At 38.1% G+C, this 20,310-nt stretch overlaps 1 protein-coding gene across 1 annotated transcript in view; it reads right to left on the bottom strand.

Annotated features, from left to right (window-relative positions):
- arrb1 (arrestin, beta 1) overlaps positions 1–20,310 on the bottom strand; it is an 83,509-nt gene that overhangs the window by 8,473 nt on the left and 54,726 nt on the right. Inside the window, exons 2-7 of the mRNA XM_067450122.1 lie at positions 4,358–4,388; positions 3,645–3,705; positions 2,934–2,978; positions 1,161–1,357; positions 976–1,035; positions 787–854 (exon numbers count right to left, since the gene is read on the bottom strand). Of these exons, the coding sequence (XP_067306223.1) occupies positions 787–854; positions 976–1,035; positions 1,161–1,357; positions 2,934–2,978; positions 3,645–3,705; positions 4,358–4,388 (462 nt within the window). The remainder of the gene's footprint in view (positions 1–786; positions 855–975; positions 1,036–1,160; positions 1,358–2,933; positions 2,979–3,644; positions 3,706–4,357; positions 4,389–20,310) is intronic.

Here is a 20,310-nt window from a genome sequence, read left to right as displayed (position 1 = left end):
TAGGAGAAACATATCATAATTTGTGACATTCATCGACTTTAACAAAATCTACGTTGCAACCACTGACAAATCTCTGTAATTTTTAGATCATAATAGCTCTTTCCTCAACAAATCGCTTGTTCAAGTATCATTTATATTCATGGCACAAATGGTTTTGAGACTATTTAGTGCCGAGCAAGAGTAATAGTGACTGCTTTACGGAACTAATAATAAAATAACTAGTAAACGAATCATCTTTTTTCACTCCCCATTAGTCAGACTAACTCTTATGAACTTGAAAATGAAATTAGCAATTATATAATAAGACACTTTCTCAAATCAGATGGAGTTGGATTAAATATTTTGAATGTTCCGATCCAATGTGACTTCTGACCTGTAATGTTGCCAGAATCATAATCGTACACTGATGGTTTGTTGGCTAGAGGAGAACTGGCCCTCCGACTGAGCCTGGTTTCTCCCAAGGATTTTTCTCCATTCTGTCACCTGATGGAGTTTGGGTTACTTTGCCTCTGGCTTGCTTAGTCAGGGACACTTAATATTTAACAATATTATTGCTCTGCCTGCACTGACAGTACAGCCGAAACAAACTTTGCTAAATTACTTTCCTGTTATCACTGTAAAGCTGCTTTAAAACCATCTGTATAATAAAAAGCGCTATGTAAATAAAGGTAACTTGACTTCTATATAAATAAAGGTGGAAAAACACAAACAATATTGATAACAAAGGAAAATTAATGTTTTATGTGTTGCTCTGTGTCTGTTACTCGCCATTGTGAAAGGTTGTACCTTTTGTGGATTTTTTCTTCAACATTTTCTGCACAGAAAGCTTTGACTTCAAAGTCAACCCCACAGGCCTTTTTGCAGACAAGAAAAAAGAAAGTGTTACTTTGGAGTGTGAAACTGAGAATTTTCCAAAGCCCTTTTTACTTATCTCTAGGACCCACATCACAACACATTATATGAGGGAAAACGTACCTTTCCTGTATCTTCTGGCCCTGGTTGTAACGTGACAGAACAGGGTAAGTTAGGAGGAATCTGTGAGAAAAGGTTTGACATTTAAATTTGAGATTGAACCAAATTTGATCAACAGTGAATCCAGTTATCTCTGCATAGCATAACATAATTGCCATTATGTTAAAAAAATCAGAAAGAAGATTCACCTCGAAGGTGAAGGGGTAAGCATGTTCTCCAAGTTTCTTTATCAATCGCTCTTGTAGACGTGTCAAGCTCTTTTTCTCTTCAGGCACAGGAGGAAATGCCTGGATGTTGGCCACAAAGAGGTCTTTGCGAAACGTCAAGCCAAGAACGTCCAAGTCCTCCCGTCCATAGCGGAAAGCACACGTCAGTGTCACAAAAACTGTGGGAGAATTAAAAAAAACTGCTTAAGTCAACTTTGTACTCCCAGTTCATGACAAAAGAAAACCAGCAACAAATGTAACAATAATTGACATACAGTATGTTACAGAGCTATACAATTAATGTGGATTGCACATCTCAGATGTTAGTCTTGGAAAAATGTAATGATTGATTTGAGTTCATATTGAGATCTCTGATTTATGATTGCAGATCTTTCCAATCTCAGTGCGGTTTATAATGCTGAAATCTCTTCTGAATGTGCGATTAAAAGGGTCTTCTTCTTTGGAGAAGTGGTTGTACAGCAGTGAACTTCTGCATATGATCTGTTCTTCATTTAAAGTGCCCCATTATAGCCTGACAAGCCAAACCCACATCAAGATGTTTGGTCTAGAAACTCACCATTGACAGGGCTCCATCCGAGGGGCGGGATAAACGGTTGTCTTTTAAACTCCCTCTGCACGCGATATGATAGCGCTACAACCAACCAGAGCAACGTGAAGCGGAGCTCGCTGATAGATTAAACATTTGCCGTATCCGGTCAGCAAAACTCCGAACACATCTTCCCTTTTTAAGAATGACTTCAGTGCCGTTCTTTGTTCTTTTCTCAGAGAAAAGCTTAACTCCAAGTCTTCCAGAGTCGTCGTCAAAGCTGATTCGAAAGACCGCCAATCTCTAGTTTACTAGTTTCTGTGTTTACTAGAAGCACGCAAGCGCAACTCTGCCGTCATATGTTAAGCCCCACCCACTGACTCTATACACAATGTGATTGGCCTGACCAGAGTTTGGGTTTTACATCTCAGAAGTGTATTGAGAGTTGCTAGACTCGCGGCAGATTAGATTTGATGCCGCTAGGGTGCGTCTAGATTTCTAGGCTACCCCCATTATGCTATTTTTTGGAGGTCTCCTACAATAGGGTTTTTCATGCATCCAAGGTCAAAAAACACAGTAGACAATCCACAATGCAGCAACACCTTTTATCTCACAGTGTCTGAAACATTCCTCCTTTCTAAGATCATGCGCTGCTCTAATTGTTGTGATTGGTCGAACTCTTACAGCATGGGTCGGAAATGAAACGTCCATTAGCATATCTGATTTTCAGCTCCGGATGTTTCCTCAGCACATGATACACAGTGATACGAATGGCAATGATGGTGTTGGTTTTACCATATCAATTCGAGCCTGAGTCATCATCCTTTGGAAGTGTATGTAAAGAGGTTTTGATATGACTGAGATTTGAGAGGCTCGGCTACAGCTGCAGTGTTTGAGGCTATGTTATTTGCGGGCAGCCAATGAAGTCCACAGGCTGGCATTATGTAAATGTACAAACCCATATATGTTTGAGCAGTAAGGCTGGAATTACTGATGACTCTTTTCAGTCAGATCAGAATCAGTTCTTTCTTTTGGAAGTCAATAACTCCATTTATCTTCACTTTGATCTTTAAAACTTTTCAGACCTTTTACACTGCATGAAGGGGGAAACAACTGTGAACATATTTTATTGTTGTTCTTATGAGACCACATAAATAACATATTTCTATACTTTAAAAATAAAAAATGTGGAAATAAAAAAGCCTCACCTTTTCTCTCTTTCAAATACTCTGGATCGATTAAAACCACACCATCTGCAACGGCAAAAAAATATATATTTTATGTCAGCTGCATAGCATACCTGCTTAGCTAAAAAATGATTGTTCATTAATTCAATTCAAATAATCTTAACTTTATTTAAAAAAAAGAGTAAAATGTATTTTCTTTAATGAATAATTTGGTAGATAACGCATTATAGGCTCACACTTTATATTAGGTGTCTTTAACTACTATGTACTTACATAAAAAAAGGTTTTAGGTATATTATATACTTATTGTGTTTATGTTGTACTGCAATTTCTTAGATACAATGTGAAACATGCTTTTTTTTAGTTAGTATTTTTGTCTTATTTCTAGTCTAACGTTTCTTAAATCAAGATACATTTAGATAAGTCAAATGACATAAGATATTTTCTTGTTTTCCAGAAAATCTAATCAAAATGAAGTGAGTTTTTGCTTAAAACAAGAATGTTTAGATATTTGGACTGGAAACAAGACAAAAATGCTAAGTAAGAAAAGCATTTTTTGCACTGTACGGGTAAGGTTAGGGCAGGTTTGAAGTGCATTTTCATTTGCATTTATACCTACAGCATAAGTAATTACATTAAGTACACATACTCATTTATGACTCAATTACAATGTAAAATCCTCACTAACATAAAGTTAAACTAAAAAGTATTATTGTAATTTTTATTGCCTACCGACAGGATCCACAATGTCCACATGGTCAACGAAATCCCTTTTACCAAGGTACACAGTGAGCTGAAAAGACAATCATAAAATTACAATCAGCACAATTCAAACGCAGGAGGATTTAAACAGAGCTAAAATGCCAATCTGTGCAATCGTGTTTGTACAGTTCTATATTTATCTTTCATTAACCTTATCAAAACAAATGCTTTTATTAAGTTATGAACACTAATTTGTCCTTTGGGTGAATTTTCATCAAGACCAATTTGTCCCATTCAAAAATATATGTTTAATAATAATAGTTGTTTTGTGGCGATCCTTTGGAAAAGCCTTTCCCGGCTTTGCAGAAGGCTGGGTACTGAGTCACATGGCCCTCTTTCATATTCGCCCCACGCCCGCTTCCTGCTCAAGGACTGTTGTGGCGCACCACAGGCCTCCCTGCTAATGATACATATAGACTCATGGCTAGGCTATATGCTAACCGCACAGCCACTGCGAGCTGGGACCCATCAGTCTGGCTCACCATGTCACGAGCATCAGATCAAATTTTGGAACAAGAGATTCTCTGTTGCTCAATATTTGTGTTTATTATTCAGTCATAACCATTTCACAAAAGGCTATGCTGCAGTCACTGACAGAAAACCTTTTAAATATCAAGTTCAAAACAACTGACACAATAACATAATCAGTATATGAAGGAGGAACAAAATAAATGTCATAATACCTTTCCATTCGGACTTGCCTTCTTGAACACCCTGTGGAAATACAAGAGTGACACATAAGATATAGCATGCATAAAATGCCCATTTCCCCTTAACAGATATCACTAAAATCGGTGTCCTGAGAAATTATATTTGTCTCAATGACAACCTTAGGTTCTGTAAACCAAGGAAGCTTGAAATACATGGAAAGAGTTAACCGTTAGCATTAGCATTCCCATTCCCATTCCCCATAACAACAGTTGCTTAGCTAGCGCAAGACCCCGAAAGCACTACTTCTGAATATATATATATATATATATATATATATATATATATATATATATATATATATATATATATATATATATATATATATATATATATATATATATATATATATATACATAATCAATTATCAACATTTTAACCTTGTCATTTTTTATGCATGATCTAACCATGACATTGATACACATCACAGTATACCAAACTTCATCCACAAAGATCCACAAACACTCAAGTAAAGGGATATATACTATATACTGTAGCAAATTATTATCTTTTCAAAATGTAAAATATTGTAAAGCACAGCTCTGTATATAAAGTTCAGTACTTTAGTATATCTTTCACGGATTGGCTGTGGATTATATTATATATTATTATATATTATATTGATATAAGTGATCACCCAGATTTGTATGCCTATATTTGATATAAAAAGCATTAAAAGGCCTCGTTGAAATCAGGCTCATATTAATGTCAGGACACACGATTCTTGGCTGCATGTCAATATCCATGGACCACTTGATCTTTGGTAAGTTGTAAGGAACACAATATAGAGTCCAACCTTCGACTGAGTTCATTTTACTCGCGTTTTCGCAGTTTCCCCTCTTAAATCCAGTCACGCAGCAGCTCTTTTGCCACTCAGTCCTGGCTGAGAAGGCGTGGAAAAGTGACATCAATGCATACCCACAGAGAACTAGCAAACTAATATGGAACAGGTGTGTGATAATCAGTAATTCAATGAATATCCAAGGTGACAAGTTTAAACAGAATGAAACGGAGGAAATTAGTTTTTCCTTGAAAAACTAAACTGAAAACACGAGAATTGTGACATTAGCTGTGTCTCATTTCAGAAGGCTGCGTCCTCCGGAGGTAGCATTTAAAGGCTGCATACGTCATAAGGCCGTCTCCTTTCAAAAAAGTGAGAAGGACACTCCAAATGCGACCTTTGAATGCGTCCTTCTTTCATAGGAATTCGAAGTGTGCATGAGGTGTAGCCTTCACGGCTGGAGATAACCCACAATTCTTTGCGTCGGCGTTAAACCGTCTTTAAAAAATAAATATTATATGAACAAATGGCACCACCGTCAGATATACAGTCCCTGACAAAAGTCTTGTCGCTTATCTATTTTCTAGAAATACCTGATATTAACCTGACTTTTAATTAATTAATTGGTGTTAGAAATAGCTCATATGAAAAGCTAAAACCCTCCCAAATGATGTTTAATGCACTGAAAAAAATAATTTTCACAGGAAAAATATTTATCATTTAATCAAGACAGAAAGGTCAAATTTTGGCAAGACAAAAGTTTGGTCGCCTATACAGAAATTGAACAAATTTACTGCAAATACAAAAATATGTCAGCAAATTAAGTTGTGGTGCTGTGAGATCCAAATGTAATATCTTGTATGACTTCCATGAGCTTGAAGGACTGCATCCATGCGGTTTGGCAAGGATTCATACAATTTATTGATGAAGTCATCAGGAATAGCTAAGAAAGCAGTCTTGCATGCCCCCCAGAGTTCATCAATATTCTTTGGTTTCGTCTTCCATGCGTCCTCTTTCATCCTACCCCACATATGCTCAATGATGTTCATGTCTGGTGACTGGGCTGGCCAATCCTGGAGCATCTTGATCTTCTTCGCCTTGAGGAACTTTGATGTGGAGATGGAAGTATGCGATAGAGCACCGTCCTGCTGCAGAATTTGGCCTCTTTTATGGTTGGGAATATAAGAGGTAGCTAAGATTTCTTGGTATTTTAGACTATTGATGTTGCCTTCCACCCTGCAGATCTCTCGCACACCCCCATACTGGATGTAACCCCAGACCATGATTTTTCCGCCACCAAACTTCACTGTTTTCTGGGTGAATCTCGGATCCATTCGGGCACCAGTAGGTGTCCTGCAATATTTGCGGCGAATGTGGTGTAATTCAACAGAAGATTCATCTAAAAAATCCACCTTCTGCCACTTTTCCTGCGTCCATCCTTTTAGCAGGCCTTGGGCCTTGACAAATGCCACACGGTTTTTCAATTGTCTCTTGTTTAGTGCTGGCTTCTGGGCACTGATTCGACCATGGAGGCCATTTCGAGACAGAATCCGACAAACTGTTCTGGTTGACACAGGGGCTTCAGGTGACCAGGTCTCGTGGAGCTCTGCTGCAGTGGAAAATGGGCTGGCCTTGGATTTTCGAGCCAACAAACGGTCCTCTCGAGCAGTTGTCTTGCGGGGTCTGCCTGACCTGGGCTTGTCAAAAACGTCTCCAGTCTCTTCAAATCTTTTTTTTTATCCTCTGTACTTGACGCTGAGACACATTGAAGGTGTCTGCCACATCAGCAGTGGATCTGGTCTTCAGCCTCTTGATAATCAAAACTTTAGTCTCAGGGTGAATCTTAGGCATGTTTGCAGAGGTCTAGTTGCAGTTGATGTGAAGGTCTAGTGTACTGGGGTTCTTTTTATACACACTTGAGACCTAATTGATCCATTATTAGTCACAGGTGAAGCTCATATGACAAGGTGACAACACTTATGTCTTTGCAAAAATGGACTCAATGGGCTTTACCAAGCTGTGAATATTAGAATACTTTTTGAAAGTTTAGTTTTTCACTGAAACATCATCACAAAAGCTGGTGGGATTAAAATGAGCCATTTCTTGTAAAAAAAATCTTGATTAGAAATATATTTCAGCGGCACTTTAGGTCAATTTGTACACAAGCGACAAGACTTTTGTCAGGGACTGTACATGCAAGCGTAGATGTGGTGTTTAAATGTAAGTAGTTTAAGCTTGTTTTTGTTTTTTAAGCTCTATTACCTCCAACAGATAGTTGTGGTAAACAGGATTACAACTGTTTAGTACTTTTTTTAAACGTATAGGACAGTATTGCTGTCAAGACAAGAAACATTTCATAGTCATTTTCAAGTTATACATAATTTTCATTCATATAACTGGAGTGAGAGCTCAACGAGGTTGAACGTATTGGCATAGCAACGTGATATTTCCTGCCTGTGTGTCCTACGAAGGACACCTCATTTAATTCTGTTTGAGGACACTCTGTATACTGCATCTTACACAGGACGGGTCCTCCGGAGGACGCAGCCTTCGAAATGTAACGAAATGAGACACAGCTATTGTCCTCATCTTATTCATCAATATCTTCGACTTCATCTGCATAAATACAGTATAGTCACATAACAGCTCTATATATAAAGGTGGAAATTTACATATATCAAACTTTATTCACATGCATGCGGTAAACATATGTATGCCGGAATATACAACATAGCAAATCTCAATTGCTTGATTGTATATATCGTCACAAAATATAAATGTAAAGCCATATGATAAATGCAAAGTAATACTGTGTGTATTGGGAAAAGTGCTTTTCCAAAAAATGTCCACCTTTGCTGCAATATTTGCAAAGAAACTCTTAGCAGTTTACTCAAGGCACAGGATAGAAGTACTGTAAAAAATAAAAAATATTTGAGGAAAGATCCACTGCCTTAGTGGCACTGAAATAATAACATTTATTAGATCCTCAAGCACAGTTCAGCCATTACTTTCACAGATAGCACCCTACAGCAAACAACAATAAATGAAGTCGTAAATCAGCCTGTGCTGATGGGATGGCCTACATTTTTAAAGGAACGCTGAAGTGTTTTATCTGTTCGTATATGGCCTAAATGAAATGGGGTGTTTTCAGGACAAAGACTCAGGAGCCACCCTTTGTAAAGAACAACACAAGAAATAAAATGTATTTAATTTTACATTTGTGAAATGGATAAAGACTGACAAACCTCTCTCTGGTCAAATGTACAGAAATACTGCTCGGAACAGAATTACTACAGTAGCTGCTTAGGTCATACTGCACTGTATACTTCCTTTATGTAACTGATTAAACATTTTAAACAATATTATGCTGCATTGTTACATTATCTCAATTTAGTGAGAGGTTTAAATTTAACATAGAAAATTCATCTTTAATCTAACTTTTTAATTTATAATTTTTTCAATACTGCAAAAAAAAAAAAAGAAGCTTTTCTTTTTTTCACCGGATACGGTGAATGTTTAATCTATCAACGAGCTCAGTTTCACCTTCGTTGCTCTGGTTGGTTGTAGCGCTATTCTATTGTGTGCAGAGGGAGTTTGAAAGACAACCGTTTATCCCGCCCCTCGGATTGAGCCCTGTCAATGGTGAGTTTCCAGACCAAACATCTTGATGTGGGTCTGGCTTGTCAGGCTAGTTTACATCTAGATCAGATTCAGAACACGAACACAGGTGGAGTAGATCGAGTCCATCAACACCCCCGAAGATTGACAGTCCTTAGCTCGTCCTGGGTCCACATTTCATTCAGTAGATCGTTTTGATTTATATGCTGTTTAATGTTGATGATCTTGTTATTTCACATATGCATATGATCATATATAATATTTTATATTTCTGCTTCTTCTTCCCCTCTGTTTTTATCAGGAGATTTGGTACTCTTTCATAAGATGTATCATAGTGCCCCCTTACCGTACAACAGTGAAAACACGGAACGCTGAAATTTAGTTAAATATATCTTCATTTGTGTTTTGAAGATGAGCAAAAGTCTTATGGGTTTGGAACAATATGAGGGTGAGAACAATTTCATTCCTGGGTGAACTAACCCTTTACAGCTTGGCAGTAGGCTATAAAAATTACTCTCATTAATTTATCACTTTAGAAATGGAAGGTCTGATCAAGCACTTTGCATTGTGAGATACAATACCTAGTACAGTATCATAGATATAATTCATAAAGCCTTTGCTAGCTAAACAGCTCTTGCTCTAGCAGACCTTGCAACCAAGGCTAAAGTTAGTCAGGTGAGGCGCAGAAGCTTCTCAGCCTGTCTTTTCCGTGTCCTGTGTAGTGATAGCCTACAGGCATGTTTGTTCTAGTTAAGGGCTTCAATTAAATTACCCAGCTTTCCTCTCTGTTAAGTCCTAATGCTGCTGTAAATTAGCAGTGGTGTCTCCAGAAATCTCTCGGGGCACCAGCATATCCTCTCTCAACTTTACATCCTTATTAGAGGAGTGTCCTCATTAATGGACATTAGGCTTTCAGAGGAAGCATTTTGGTATACAATAAAGAAGTGTGTAATGATGGAGATCTTACTGGCAGTTAGCAAAAAGCTGTTTACTTTTGAAGCAGTGAGTGTGAACCATTAGCGACTTCAAAAAACACATTTGTGGGATTTTTATGGCTTTAGCATTAGTGGACAAATTTGAAGTGGTTTTAATGGCACTGATGTACAACTTGTTTGGTACAAAACTGATATAAAGAGACCACAACATTATCTACATAATATTAAGCAAAAGGACTAGTTATGCCAAGCTCTAAATAGAATATTTGAAAGAAGTTACGAGATTATGATCAACAAAAATGTATCCAATAAATCTGGAAATGTCATGTAAATTCATTAAAAACAGTGTGATCTAGGGCTGGGCGATATGACGAAATATATTATCTGGACGATAGAAAATGTCTATCGTTTTATATAAGGCTCTATCGCTTACACCACGATAAGGCATTTAAGGCAGAATTTTACGTCAAGATGCACCTCACGTGCACCTCATGCACGCTGCAATACATAAACAAACATGGAGGAAGACGGTAGTAGACGCGGTTCAGACCAGGGTAATTCTCAGAGTAATTATGCCAGAGTGGTGGCATAAGCACTCAAAACAAACTTCAGACACAGACGCTGCAATGGGCTTTTACGCGTGGCACACCATATAGCCATATATTGAAATATTTTAATGGCAGGTGTAGGGATGGCGAAAACTAAACATTTTCTTGACTGACCACCGAGCCTCATTAGCCGGTTGAAACCGGTTAACCGAGTAGTTTAAAATATGCTCCGCTATTTGAAATAACAGCCGCGAGCCACGCTCCCTCTCCCTCTCTCACACTCACTCTCACACACACACACACACACACACACACACACACACACACACACACACACACACACACACACACACACACACTATCCTAGCGCTGCCGCCTCCCTTCCACTCACGTCACTTTTTTTAAATCCCCCACAACGCGAAACACGAGTCCCGCAAACACGCCGCCGAGGAGCTTGTTTGTAATCAGAGGACAATGGCTCCTTAGTTTCGAAATGGTTTGGGCAAGGTGATCGCGTTGAAAATAAAGGCGTTTGTCCAGTGTTAGAAGCTCATTTGAAACATTGCCGCGGGCAGATGCGGCAAATGTTTTTATTGGTTTATTAAGTACAAACAGGCGAGTTATGAAAAATTGAGTGCGAGGGATATGTTCACTTCACACAAAAAGATTTTGGAAGGAGATGGCTAATTGTAGTAGCGTTTAGTCCACTCCACTGTATAATAGCCTAATTTAGAGATCTTTTTTTTTTTAACCGACAACTTTGATCGGTTAACGTTGATACGGTCAACCATCGGCCAAACGGTCATCGGTTAACATCCCTAGGCAGGTGTTAACTTTACCAACAGTCTTGCTTGGAAAAAAAAGGTTCTAAATAAAATAAAAATGTAGTCCATACTACCTTTATTTGTTTTGGATATCATTTCAAACTGCATTTCCACATTGCAATTTTGTATAGACTATTCATAAACTGAATTAACAGAAAAATGCTATATCGTTATGTATATCGTTATCGGGATATCAAATGAGCTATATCGGGATATGAAATTTTGGCCATATCGCCCAGCCCTAGTGTGATCCCTGAAGAACATTCAGCTCTAAAAACATCTGATACATTTACTTTTTGTAAACTAGAAGTTAAATATGTTGTAATGAAGTTCTTTGTTCAGGGAAGAAGGAAGAAGGAAGGAACCAGCAGGATTCGTTCAACTGTAATCAAATAATAAACAAAACGAAAGTAAGCCCTCATTGACGACTGCCCGCACACACATAATAAAACATAAACAAAAGCATAACATAAAATCCAGGCCTGGTTCTCTCTCGTCTTGCACTGTTGTCGCTCCTTTTTTATGCTCCCTTCACTCCTCCGTGAGACGAGACCGGTGTGAGGCTCATTAACACTCGTCACCGGCCCGCTCTCACGGTCCCTCGCCTCGCCGCTTGCCACATATGTAGTAACATTTAAATTAATCAATGACACAATGCCCTTATTGTGAACATACAAGTGTTTACATTGTACTTAAATTTAAAAATACCCTATCCTTAAACTGACCTATACCACCACACCTGTCCCTAACTATATCCCACCTCAATATCAGCAAAAGTGTTTCGCAATACAATATGAACATAGTAAGTACATTGTACTTTGTTTTTGGATGTGAGTACATAGTTAAGGACACCTAATGTAAAGTGTGACCAAGGTTTTTGAAAACAAAATGTCATCGTTACAGCAGATGTACAAGAGGAAACCTTTTAGCCTTAATTTATGTTTCTTAGGTAGATTTGTAGTGTTCTCTGAGTTATGAAGGACGTAAACAATGTTACTTTCACGCTCCACAAATACTCTTGGCACCACACATACTCTTGGCTCCTGACTGCTGTTTTTTGAAAAGCATATGATAAATAAATGAATGAAAATAAACCAGTGACTATCACTGTTTATGTTACCATGATACAGCTGGCACTGCTTAAAGAAATAGTGAAATGTACTCTGATTGGCATTCAGTGAAAGAGTCCCCTCTTTCAAAATATAGTCAGCATGGCAATGAATGATGCCTTTTAACACTCAGTGCCATGGCTCTAATGAAATAGTTTTGTTATGCAAATGACCATATTAGGGCACTGACTTTATGTTGCCTGGGTCAGTGGAACCAATCCATTCAGAGCTGGATACTGGTCTAGCTGGGTTTCCCAAAACACTATGTACAGTGAAGAAAATGTGGAGTAGGATATACTTTTAAATAATTCACAAAGCAATGGTAAGTAGCATCAACATAAACATTTTTTTTTAAGACTGAAATTGTATTTTCTTGTAAAAAATACTCAAATAATCTTCAAACCTTAAAAAAAAAAAAATTGTATGTTAGAATGTTAGTAGATACTAGTAGTCTAAGTAGAACATTTTTTGTAAATTAATAAAATCCTCTGACCACTCATCATTCCACTACATACCATGTAAATTAATATTTTGGCTATTGCAAAGTCACTGTACATAATATAAAAAAAAAAAAAAAAAAACAACCGTTCAAAAAAAATCGTTTCAAACTATCCCAATTCACACTGATCCATGAAAACGACTTAATCTCTGCATTTTGCGGCCAGGCCAGTAGTTGGCGATGTCACATTGTAAAAAAAAAACACTGTACCTATCGACTGAATACTGGTTTATTTAAAAATGTTCGTACGTGCAGTTTTTTTTTTTTTTTTTTTTCAAATTTGCGTTTTTAGTTTCGTAAAGACGAGAATAGTATTGTTTCCAAACACCTGCACTTTGAATACCACATTCAAAAGTTTGCATTTTCAGGCCATTGATGTGTAAATTAACAGCCAAAACGCATCAAAAGTTTTCAGTTTTTAGTTGAAAATGACAATCCACACTCCAATCCAGAAGGGGGCGTGCATGGTAATGCAACATTTTGTTTGCTAGCCGTCACAACCATAGACAGTAAAAGAAATGGACAGAGCTATCCCATGAGCTGTGTCCCAAAGTGAAGTGCGCGCACTTCGAAGGCCGCATTTGAAGTGCGATTACGTCATACCTGCACTACGAAGACTGTCCCAATGTGAAGGCTGCACCCTCTGAAGGCCGCATTTGAAGTGCGATTACGTCACAGCGGCACTACGTAGGCTGTCCCAAAGGGAGAGCTGCACCTCTGAAGGCCGCATTTGAAGTGCGATTGCGTCACAGCGGTGCGACGAAGGCTGCCGCAATTCATGAGCGACTTCAAAATGCGCCCTTCGGTTCTCAGGCAAAGGAAGGGTACAGCAGATGGGACCTTCACATAACTTCGCAGCCTTCCCTATCCCAGAATTCATAGCACACTGGTGACTACAGGATTTGACTGGTCCGCATTTCCGCGGCACTCGATCAGATTCCAGTTAAAGACGGTAGCGGTCGGTAACTCAAGTGTAGCCTGGGTACTATTGAACACAACAGCACAAGCGCTAGAAGTAAATAAAACGTCCAACGTTAGTGCAGTTCCCAGTTCCCTGCCCTGAGCAAGATAAACTTTAATTTCCCAATTTTTAAATGCTATTTATTTCTCAACCATTATCTCAAGAAGAGGAATCAGTCCATTGGCACCCTTTTCGCTGTTTCTTTTTTTCCCATACAAAATTTCTTTAAATAGCCTTCAAAATATAATCTGCGCGGGGCTGTATTCGTCCTGCTCCCGCTATTCCGCACCGCACCATTCCGCTCACGCAAAATTCACTCCGTGCTCACCCGCTATAAATTATTTTATTCCCGACCCAGCTAAATTTAGATTTTGTTTCCAGAATCTATCTTTTAAATTTCCCTTACAGAAAGAGAGACACTGGATAGGAATTGTCCGTGCAATCATTTATTTTTCTTACAGCCTAGGCTGTAGCCTATGTCAACACCGTAACTAAAACAAATATCACAGAAAAATAGGCTAAATCAAATGTGACATCTGTCACTCAGAATTATAAGAAAAAATACAAACAAACGAAAACTGCTGACTTAGCTACTAAAATAAAGTTTTATATATATATATATATATATATATATATATATATATATATATATATATATATATATATATATATATATGTATATATATATGTGAATGAATGAATGTTCACTGACGACGGTCAACGAAACATCGATCCTCCAAAGGCTGAATGCGTGGCCGACACAGAACAATTTAAATGGCTAGCTTATTATTTTTTATGCAAGTTATTTGTAAATTAAACGAACTGCTGTGTATTGTTCATTTTCGTTAACTTCAAACGTAGGCTAAATTAAAGAGAAGTGGTTTTTCTAGCTATTGTTTATTTTTGTAATGCACGTTATAATTTGTTGCTACATTAAACACATTTATGTTTATACATATATTTTCTTGTCATGTAATTTAAAATGTGTAAATGAAAATAAATTGGTCTATTAGCCTACGTAGGCTTTTTACAACTATAGCCTATTTAGACCAATAAAATAACTTAAGTTTAACTTTAGAAACAACACATTTTTATTATCAGCCAAACCAGAAGAAAACACTTTTCTACACTTTCATTGCGCTGAGCGGGAGAAGCTCGAGCTGGACCGGGATGGGGAATAATGCCCAATAGAGACTCTGGTAAGGCCTGAGCGGGACATCATCTTCTGGGATGATCAGGGCATATTTCCACTGTCCGCAGCTTTGCGGGGCCGAATCGGTCGACGGCTGCATGTCATGCCATAAAAAATGCATCTGAGATGATGAGTTGAATAAAAATAAGTAGGCCTACTTAAAAAAAAAAAAAAAACTTGGACGTATATAGGCTAAATGTTTAAAATATATTGTAACAGTTAGCCTACATTTAACATAAGAAATAAACTGTTAACTAATATTTGCAATTTGACAATATTTAACCGGCTACATATTTACATGCTTATGGTCCAGCCCATCGTCGCAGGCTTTGAAGCATGTCAAAACCCAAGCTCAAAAAAGTATATATATATATATATATATATATATATATATATATATATATATATATATATATATATATATATATATATATATATATATATATATATAAGTAGTAGTATATGCTCCATTTCTCTTTTTAAAATCTCCTCACGAACGTCCGCTGTCAGTACCTGCTAGTCCATTAACGACGCTTGGTTCATTGTTGCCAAGTCTGGAATGGGGTTGCATTTAGGCTACTGTTGCTTTGGGGTGTTTGTAGCCTATAGTCCACAGGTTAAGTTGTCTTTACTTAAGCAATATTTCTACTGCCCGCGCCCCGCATTTTGGGATATTTTGGCCCATTCTGGCTGTGATTCCGATACTTTTGAATAACAATTGGAGGGGTTTTATTATTCAGACCTGGCAACCCTGTCCCTCGGTTCGCCCTTCGTGCACTTTAAAGGCGTGGCCTGGTCTGGCCTTCGAAGTGCATGGCCTTCGAAGTGCGCACCCTTCACTTTGGGACACAGCTATTGACTTCAACAGCGGAAAAATGTGGTCAATCAGAGGCACTCACTTCCTGATGGCTGGGCGAACTGCGCAGGCTCAGACTGAGCTTGAGGACGTAGATGTGACGTTAGCCTCCTGTCGGACAGCTGTAGGTCTTCTAGTAGTTGTGGAAAGTGAAATCTGAATCACGTTGTTTAAATATTTTCTCCCATTGCTTTTGGCTCACTATCGGCTTCTCCCCATTCTTCTCCCTTGACTTTATCAGACTTTATGTCTCCACATCCCCCCGACTGTCTCATAGACAGTAAAAGATTGTTTCTGAGCGTCTCCTCCTGTCTATACGGTAATTTCTCAACTGTGCGACAGAGTCGCGTTGGTTATGACGCAATCGTTAGCCTATTTTTACAAAAACAGATTCTACGGGGCGATAGTGTAAGATACAAGGTAACGGAGCCTTTTATATATTGTCGTGTTTCTTTAGAAATAAACAATGGACAAATGGAGTCTTTAAACGTCTCAGATGTAAAGTTATTCACTGTCAAAGTGACTCAAAAATGAATGGGAGTCAATGGGATGCTAACAGCAGGTGATGGCTTGGTTAGCAATGGCCGCCCCTATGGGTGGAACGCTTTCCGAGTGCTAGATTACCCTCTTGGTCACAACAGGAAAAAGAGCCGAATATGAAGACGATTTATGCACCAACCCAAAAAAAGGGCGTTTCTCAGTACCAAATATGCAAAGTTCAGTTTTGCGTCCTTGACAGTTCAAACTTGCAAGTTCAGTGATTTTGCACATGGTACAGCAGTGTTCTTTAATGTCACTCACCTCGCCTTGGTTACTGCAGTTATCTGGATGTAGAATTACTTACAATGAAACAAAATATGTACATCACCCTGCCTCTTTTCATTTTCATTTAAAAAAGCTTAAAGGGGTGGTTCTGTGTTTTTTTTTCCAGGCTTGTTTTTATGGGGTGCATTATAACATGTCCTAATACTTCTTTTCTTTTGTATGCAGTATTTTTCTTCTATTCTCCCTTTATTCCACACCGCTGTCTTCATTGTCCTTTGAACGGCTCGTTTGCTTCCTGCTTCTATGAAGCCCATCCCTCCGAAAAACCCAATGGTCTTAAATTGGTTAGATGGCCAAATGTAGTTTCCTGTATTTTTATTGGTTGAAGTGCCAAGCAGAGGTTGTCCGGAAACGCCACGCCCCTTACCATTACGGGCAGAAGTCACATCTGCGGAGACTAGCAAGGGTTTATGATGTCACCAAACCGGACGTTTTTGTAGGCAATAAACTGCCATAACTTTACAAGACAATATCTCCGTTTGCATTGAACTTTAAGCGCTGTAACTTTGCAGATACTGTTTATGCTCAAGCAGCAACATTACACACTAACTAAAGTTAAATAAGAGAAATCACATGCAACCACCCCTTTAAACGAATAGCCACACAAATGTGGTTCAGTCAGCGTACACATTATTTATAATCACTGCATGCATAACAAAACAAAATATAAAACACAATCCTGTCTCTTTAAATTTTCATTAAAAAATGTGAAACATTAATATGTGGTTCAGGCAATATGTGCATGATTATCTCATGCATATACTCTGATTACTCTGATTATCTTCACTGTATGTACATGGATAATAAAATTAAATGGCACAACCCTGTCTCTTTTTGTTAAATGTCAGTTTTATTGATCAATATCCATTATTAAAATATAAGTATAACGTATAAGAAGCTATACAATAAGAAATAAAGACAAGCAAACAATTCAGTGAAACGTACCACTACCTCAGGGGGGACTAAATGCTGCTAGGTGGAACAAATTGTAATTTGCAGTACTGTCTGTTCAAAATAAATGATAATAATCCCAGCATTGGAGATTTGTCGCTTTTTTTTCTGTTTTAATGAACCAATATCAAACTGTGACCCCAAAATCGAGGTATGTACCGAACCGTGGCTTCTCTTTGCTGTTACACCCCTAACTGATAAAAAAACAGACACATACTGGTAAATATGGAGGTAAAAAACAAATACTCTTGTGGTTTGAAAAATGCGACAAACAAAAATGTAATCTGCATTTGCTTTTCTGCATCATCTTGAAATGTAAAGGATAAGTTCACTGATTTTAAATTAGCATTGTATTTTTACAATTTCATTAGTTTGTAAATTTTACTCTTTCTCCATGCAAACCGAGTCATTTTGCTTCCAACAGTGGCCATCATCCATCTTGCCAGCATTGAGATCCCCCTTTAAGGGTTGCTCTTCAGTCCCCAGCTGGGATCATTACCCATGGGACAAAGACGTCCTACTACAGTACCATGAGCCAAAAAAAGTCATGTCCTTCTACCAAAGAGCTGAGAGCTGATTGGCAGCTACAGTGCTCCTGAATATGCCATGCGTATGCAAACACCTGGGAAGAGAAGCAACCGTTCATCTTGCCTCTCTGGAATCTCCAGAGTCAAATTGTCTCAATCTAAATCAATGGCTCATTCAGCTGAGCCTCTTATCACGCTCCCTTGGCTCAGGCACTGGCAGCAAAATAATGACAGACAGCGATTTAGATCATTTATGGCAATTACAGTGAAAAATATTCACACCAAGCTTTCCTGAGAGAAACAATGAGGAAATGATCAATACGGAAAAGCAAGGCTAGAATATCAAAATATTCATAAACAGGAAACGGCAGGTTGACAGACGTGCTTATATTCTATTGTCTAAAACCTGGTCATAGTCAGAACCTTTGCGAGACGTGTTAAAGGAAGTGTATGTAAGATTGTGGCCAAAACTGGTACTGCAGGTGAATCCCCTCTCCCCCTCCCCCTGACTCGAGGTTGCCAGATTGGCTGCAGGATCAGCAGGAGCGTTTGTAGATCTGCAGCTGTGTGAACTAGAGCAGATCTGGCAACCCGGATGCTGAAACACCGATTGTGACTTTGTGATTGGTCGATAGGTGGAGGGCGGAGCTTTAGGCCAAAACACAACATGTCAACATCAACATCAGTTGAGGGCTGAGACAACAACTTTTAAATGACAATATCCTGGTCGGACGACTGTTGTCAGTGATACAAGTATTTGAAATTAACATGATTTCGATATGTCTAGTGAACTATCAGGGCCATTTTATGATGAATTAAAATGCATTTCTTATATACAGTTCCAATAATACTCACACCGTGAACATTGGGGAAGCTACTTTGAAACTCTCTATCAATAAGGACAAATAACTAAGGTGATAGCATCAAACTAAAAGCTGCAGTATGTAATTTCTGCACTTTTACTGGAACAGCAAAATCATTTCCGAATCATTTCAAGTCCCTCCCCATCAGCTGATGAAAAAAAAGATAGCCCGCCCTCAAATCACTCCATTTGTTGAGTCAGTGTTGATTTATATGACTACAATGGTGACCTAAGACTCTAGCCCCATTCACACGAGACTAGTATTATCTGGGGACCTCTGGTGATTTGTAATAATTGCAGAGAATGTCTGTGATCTTAATCCTGTACAAATCGGCCATGTCTGTAATTTGTAAAGTAAAAATTCCCCCGCAAATTACCTACCATATTTCATCGAACACCGAGGTCCTGTGATAATAGTAGTCCAATGTGAATCAACATCTCTGTGATTTGGCCAGGATTAGGCAGATTGTATATAATTTTTGCAAGGTTTTTATTTCCTGTGCGCATATATCTTTATCTTTCACGAAGAATGGAGGCTGCATTCATAATGCACACCGTTATGAATTCCCACGTGCGGATGTACGGATTATACTTTCAAGTACCAATTTGGGAGCAAACTGATTGAATGGTGTGTTTAATATTAATACTATTCTTTATGAAAAACACAAAAACAGAACAGAACAATGACAAGCTCACTTAAATGGGCACTTTTACATTTAGCTTTGAAACTGAATCTTCCACCATATATTGTCAGCTTCTCACTCGTTATAAATAAAATCTGACTCCTGCCGCTGGTCTGTGCTCAGTTCCGTTTTAGCGTGTTCCGTTTTAGCGTGTTCTTAGGCTTTCCTGTAGCTCGACCAGTAAAGCGTGGCATTAGCAAGGCCACGGTCATGGGTTCGATTCCCAGGGAAAGCTAGAATTGACCAAAAAAATGTAAAATGTGTACCTTAAAAATGCAATGTAAGTTGCTTTGGATAATAGCGTCTGCCAAATGCATAAATGTAAATGTAAATAAATGTTCTCTAACTGAGCTAAATTATTTTTAATACTATAAAACAATCAAAACGATATGGATACATATGACTGTTTATGATTTCATACAGCTATATCTATAACAAAAAAACATTTACAAGTCTTGACATCATATCCGGAATATCAGTAAATTTGAGTAAAATCACAGGCTTTGCTTATCCCGTGCGAATGTGCAGAGCAAAACTTAGATGTGGGGGAGTGATTTCTAAATCACAGATGTCCCTATATAAAATACTAATCCCGTGCGAATAGTGCTTAAATCTACATTAATCTAGATATCAGCATTACTACCGTTTTCAAGAATTTCTAAATGTTTAATTTTAATTTCTAAAACATTTAATTTTACTGCACACCTGTAAAACACTAGCCTGATGTGGTCATACTCAATTCTAGTCAGAATATGAG

The sequence above is a fragment of the Pseudorasbora parva genome, chromosome 8, assembly GCF_024679245.1.
Source record: "Pseudorasbora parva isolate DD20220531a chromosome 8, ASM2467924v1, whole genome shotgun sequence".
NCBI classification, from domain to species: Eukaryota; Metazoa; Chordata; class Actinopteri; order Cypriniformes; family Gobionidae; genus Pseudorasbora; species Pseudorasbora parva.
This window is presented reverse-complemented; position numbering and strand designations above follow the sequence as displayed.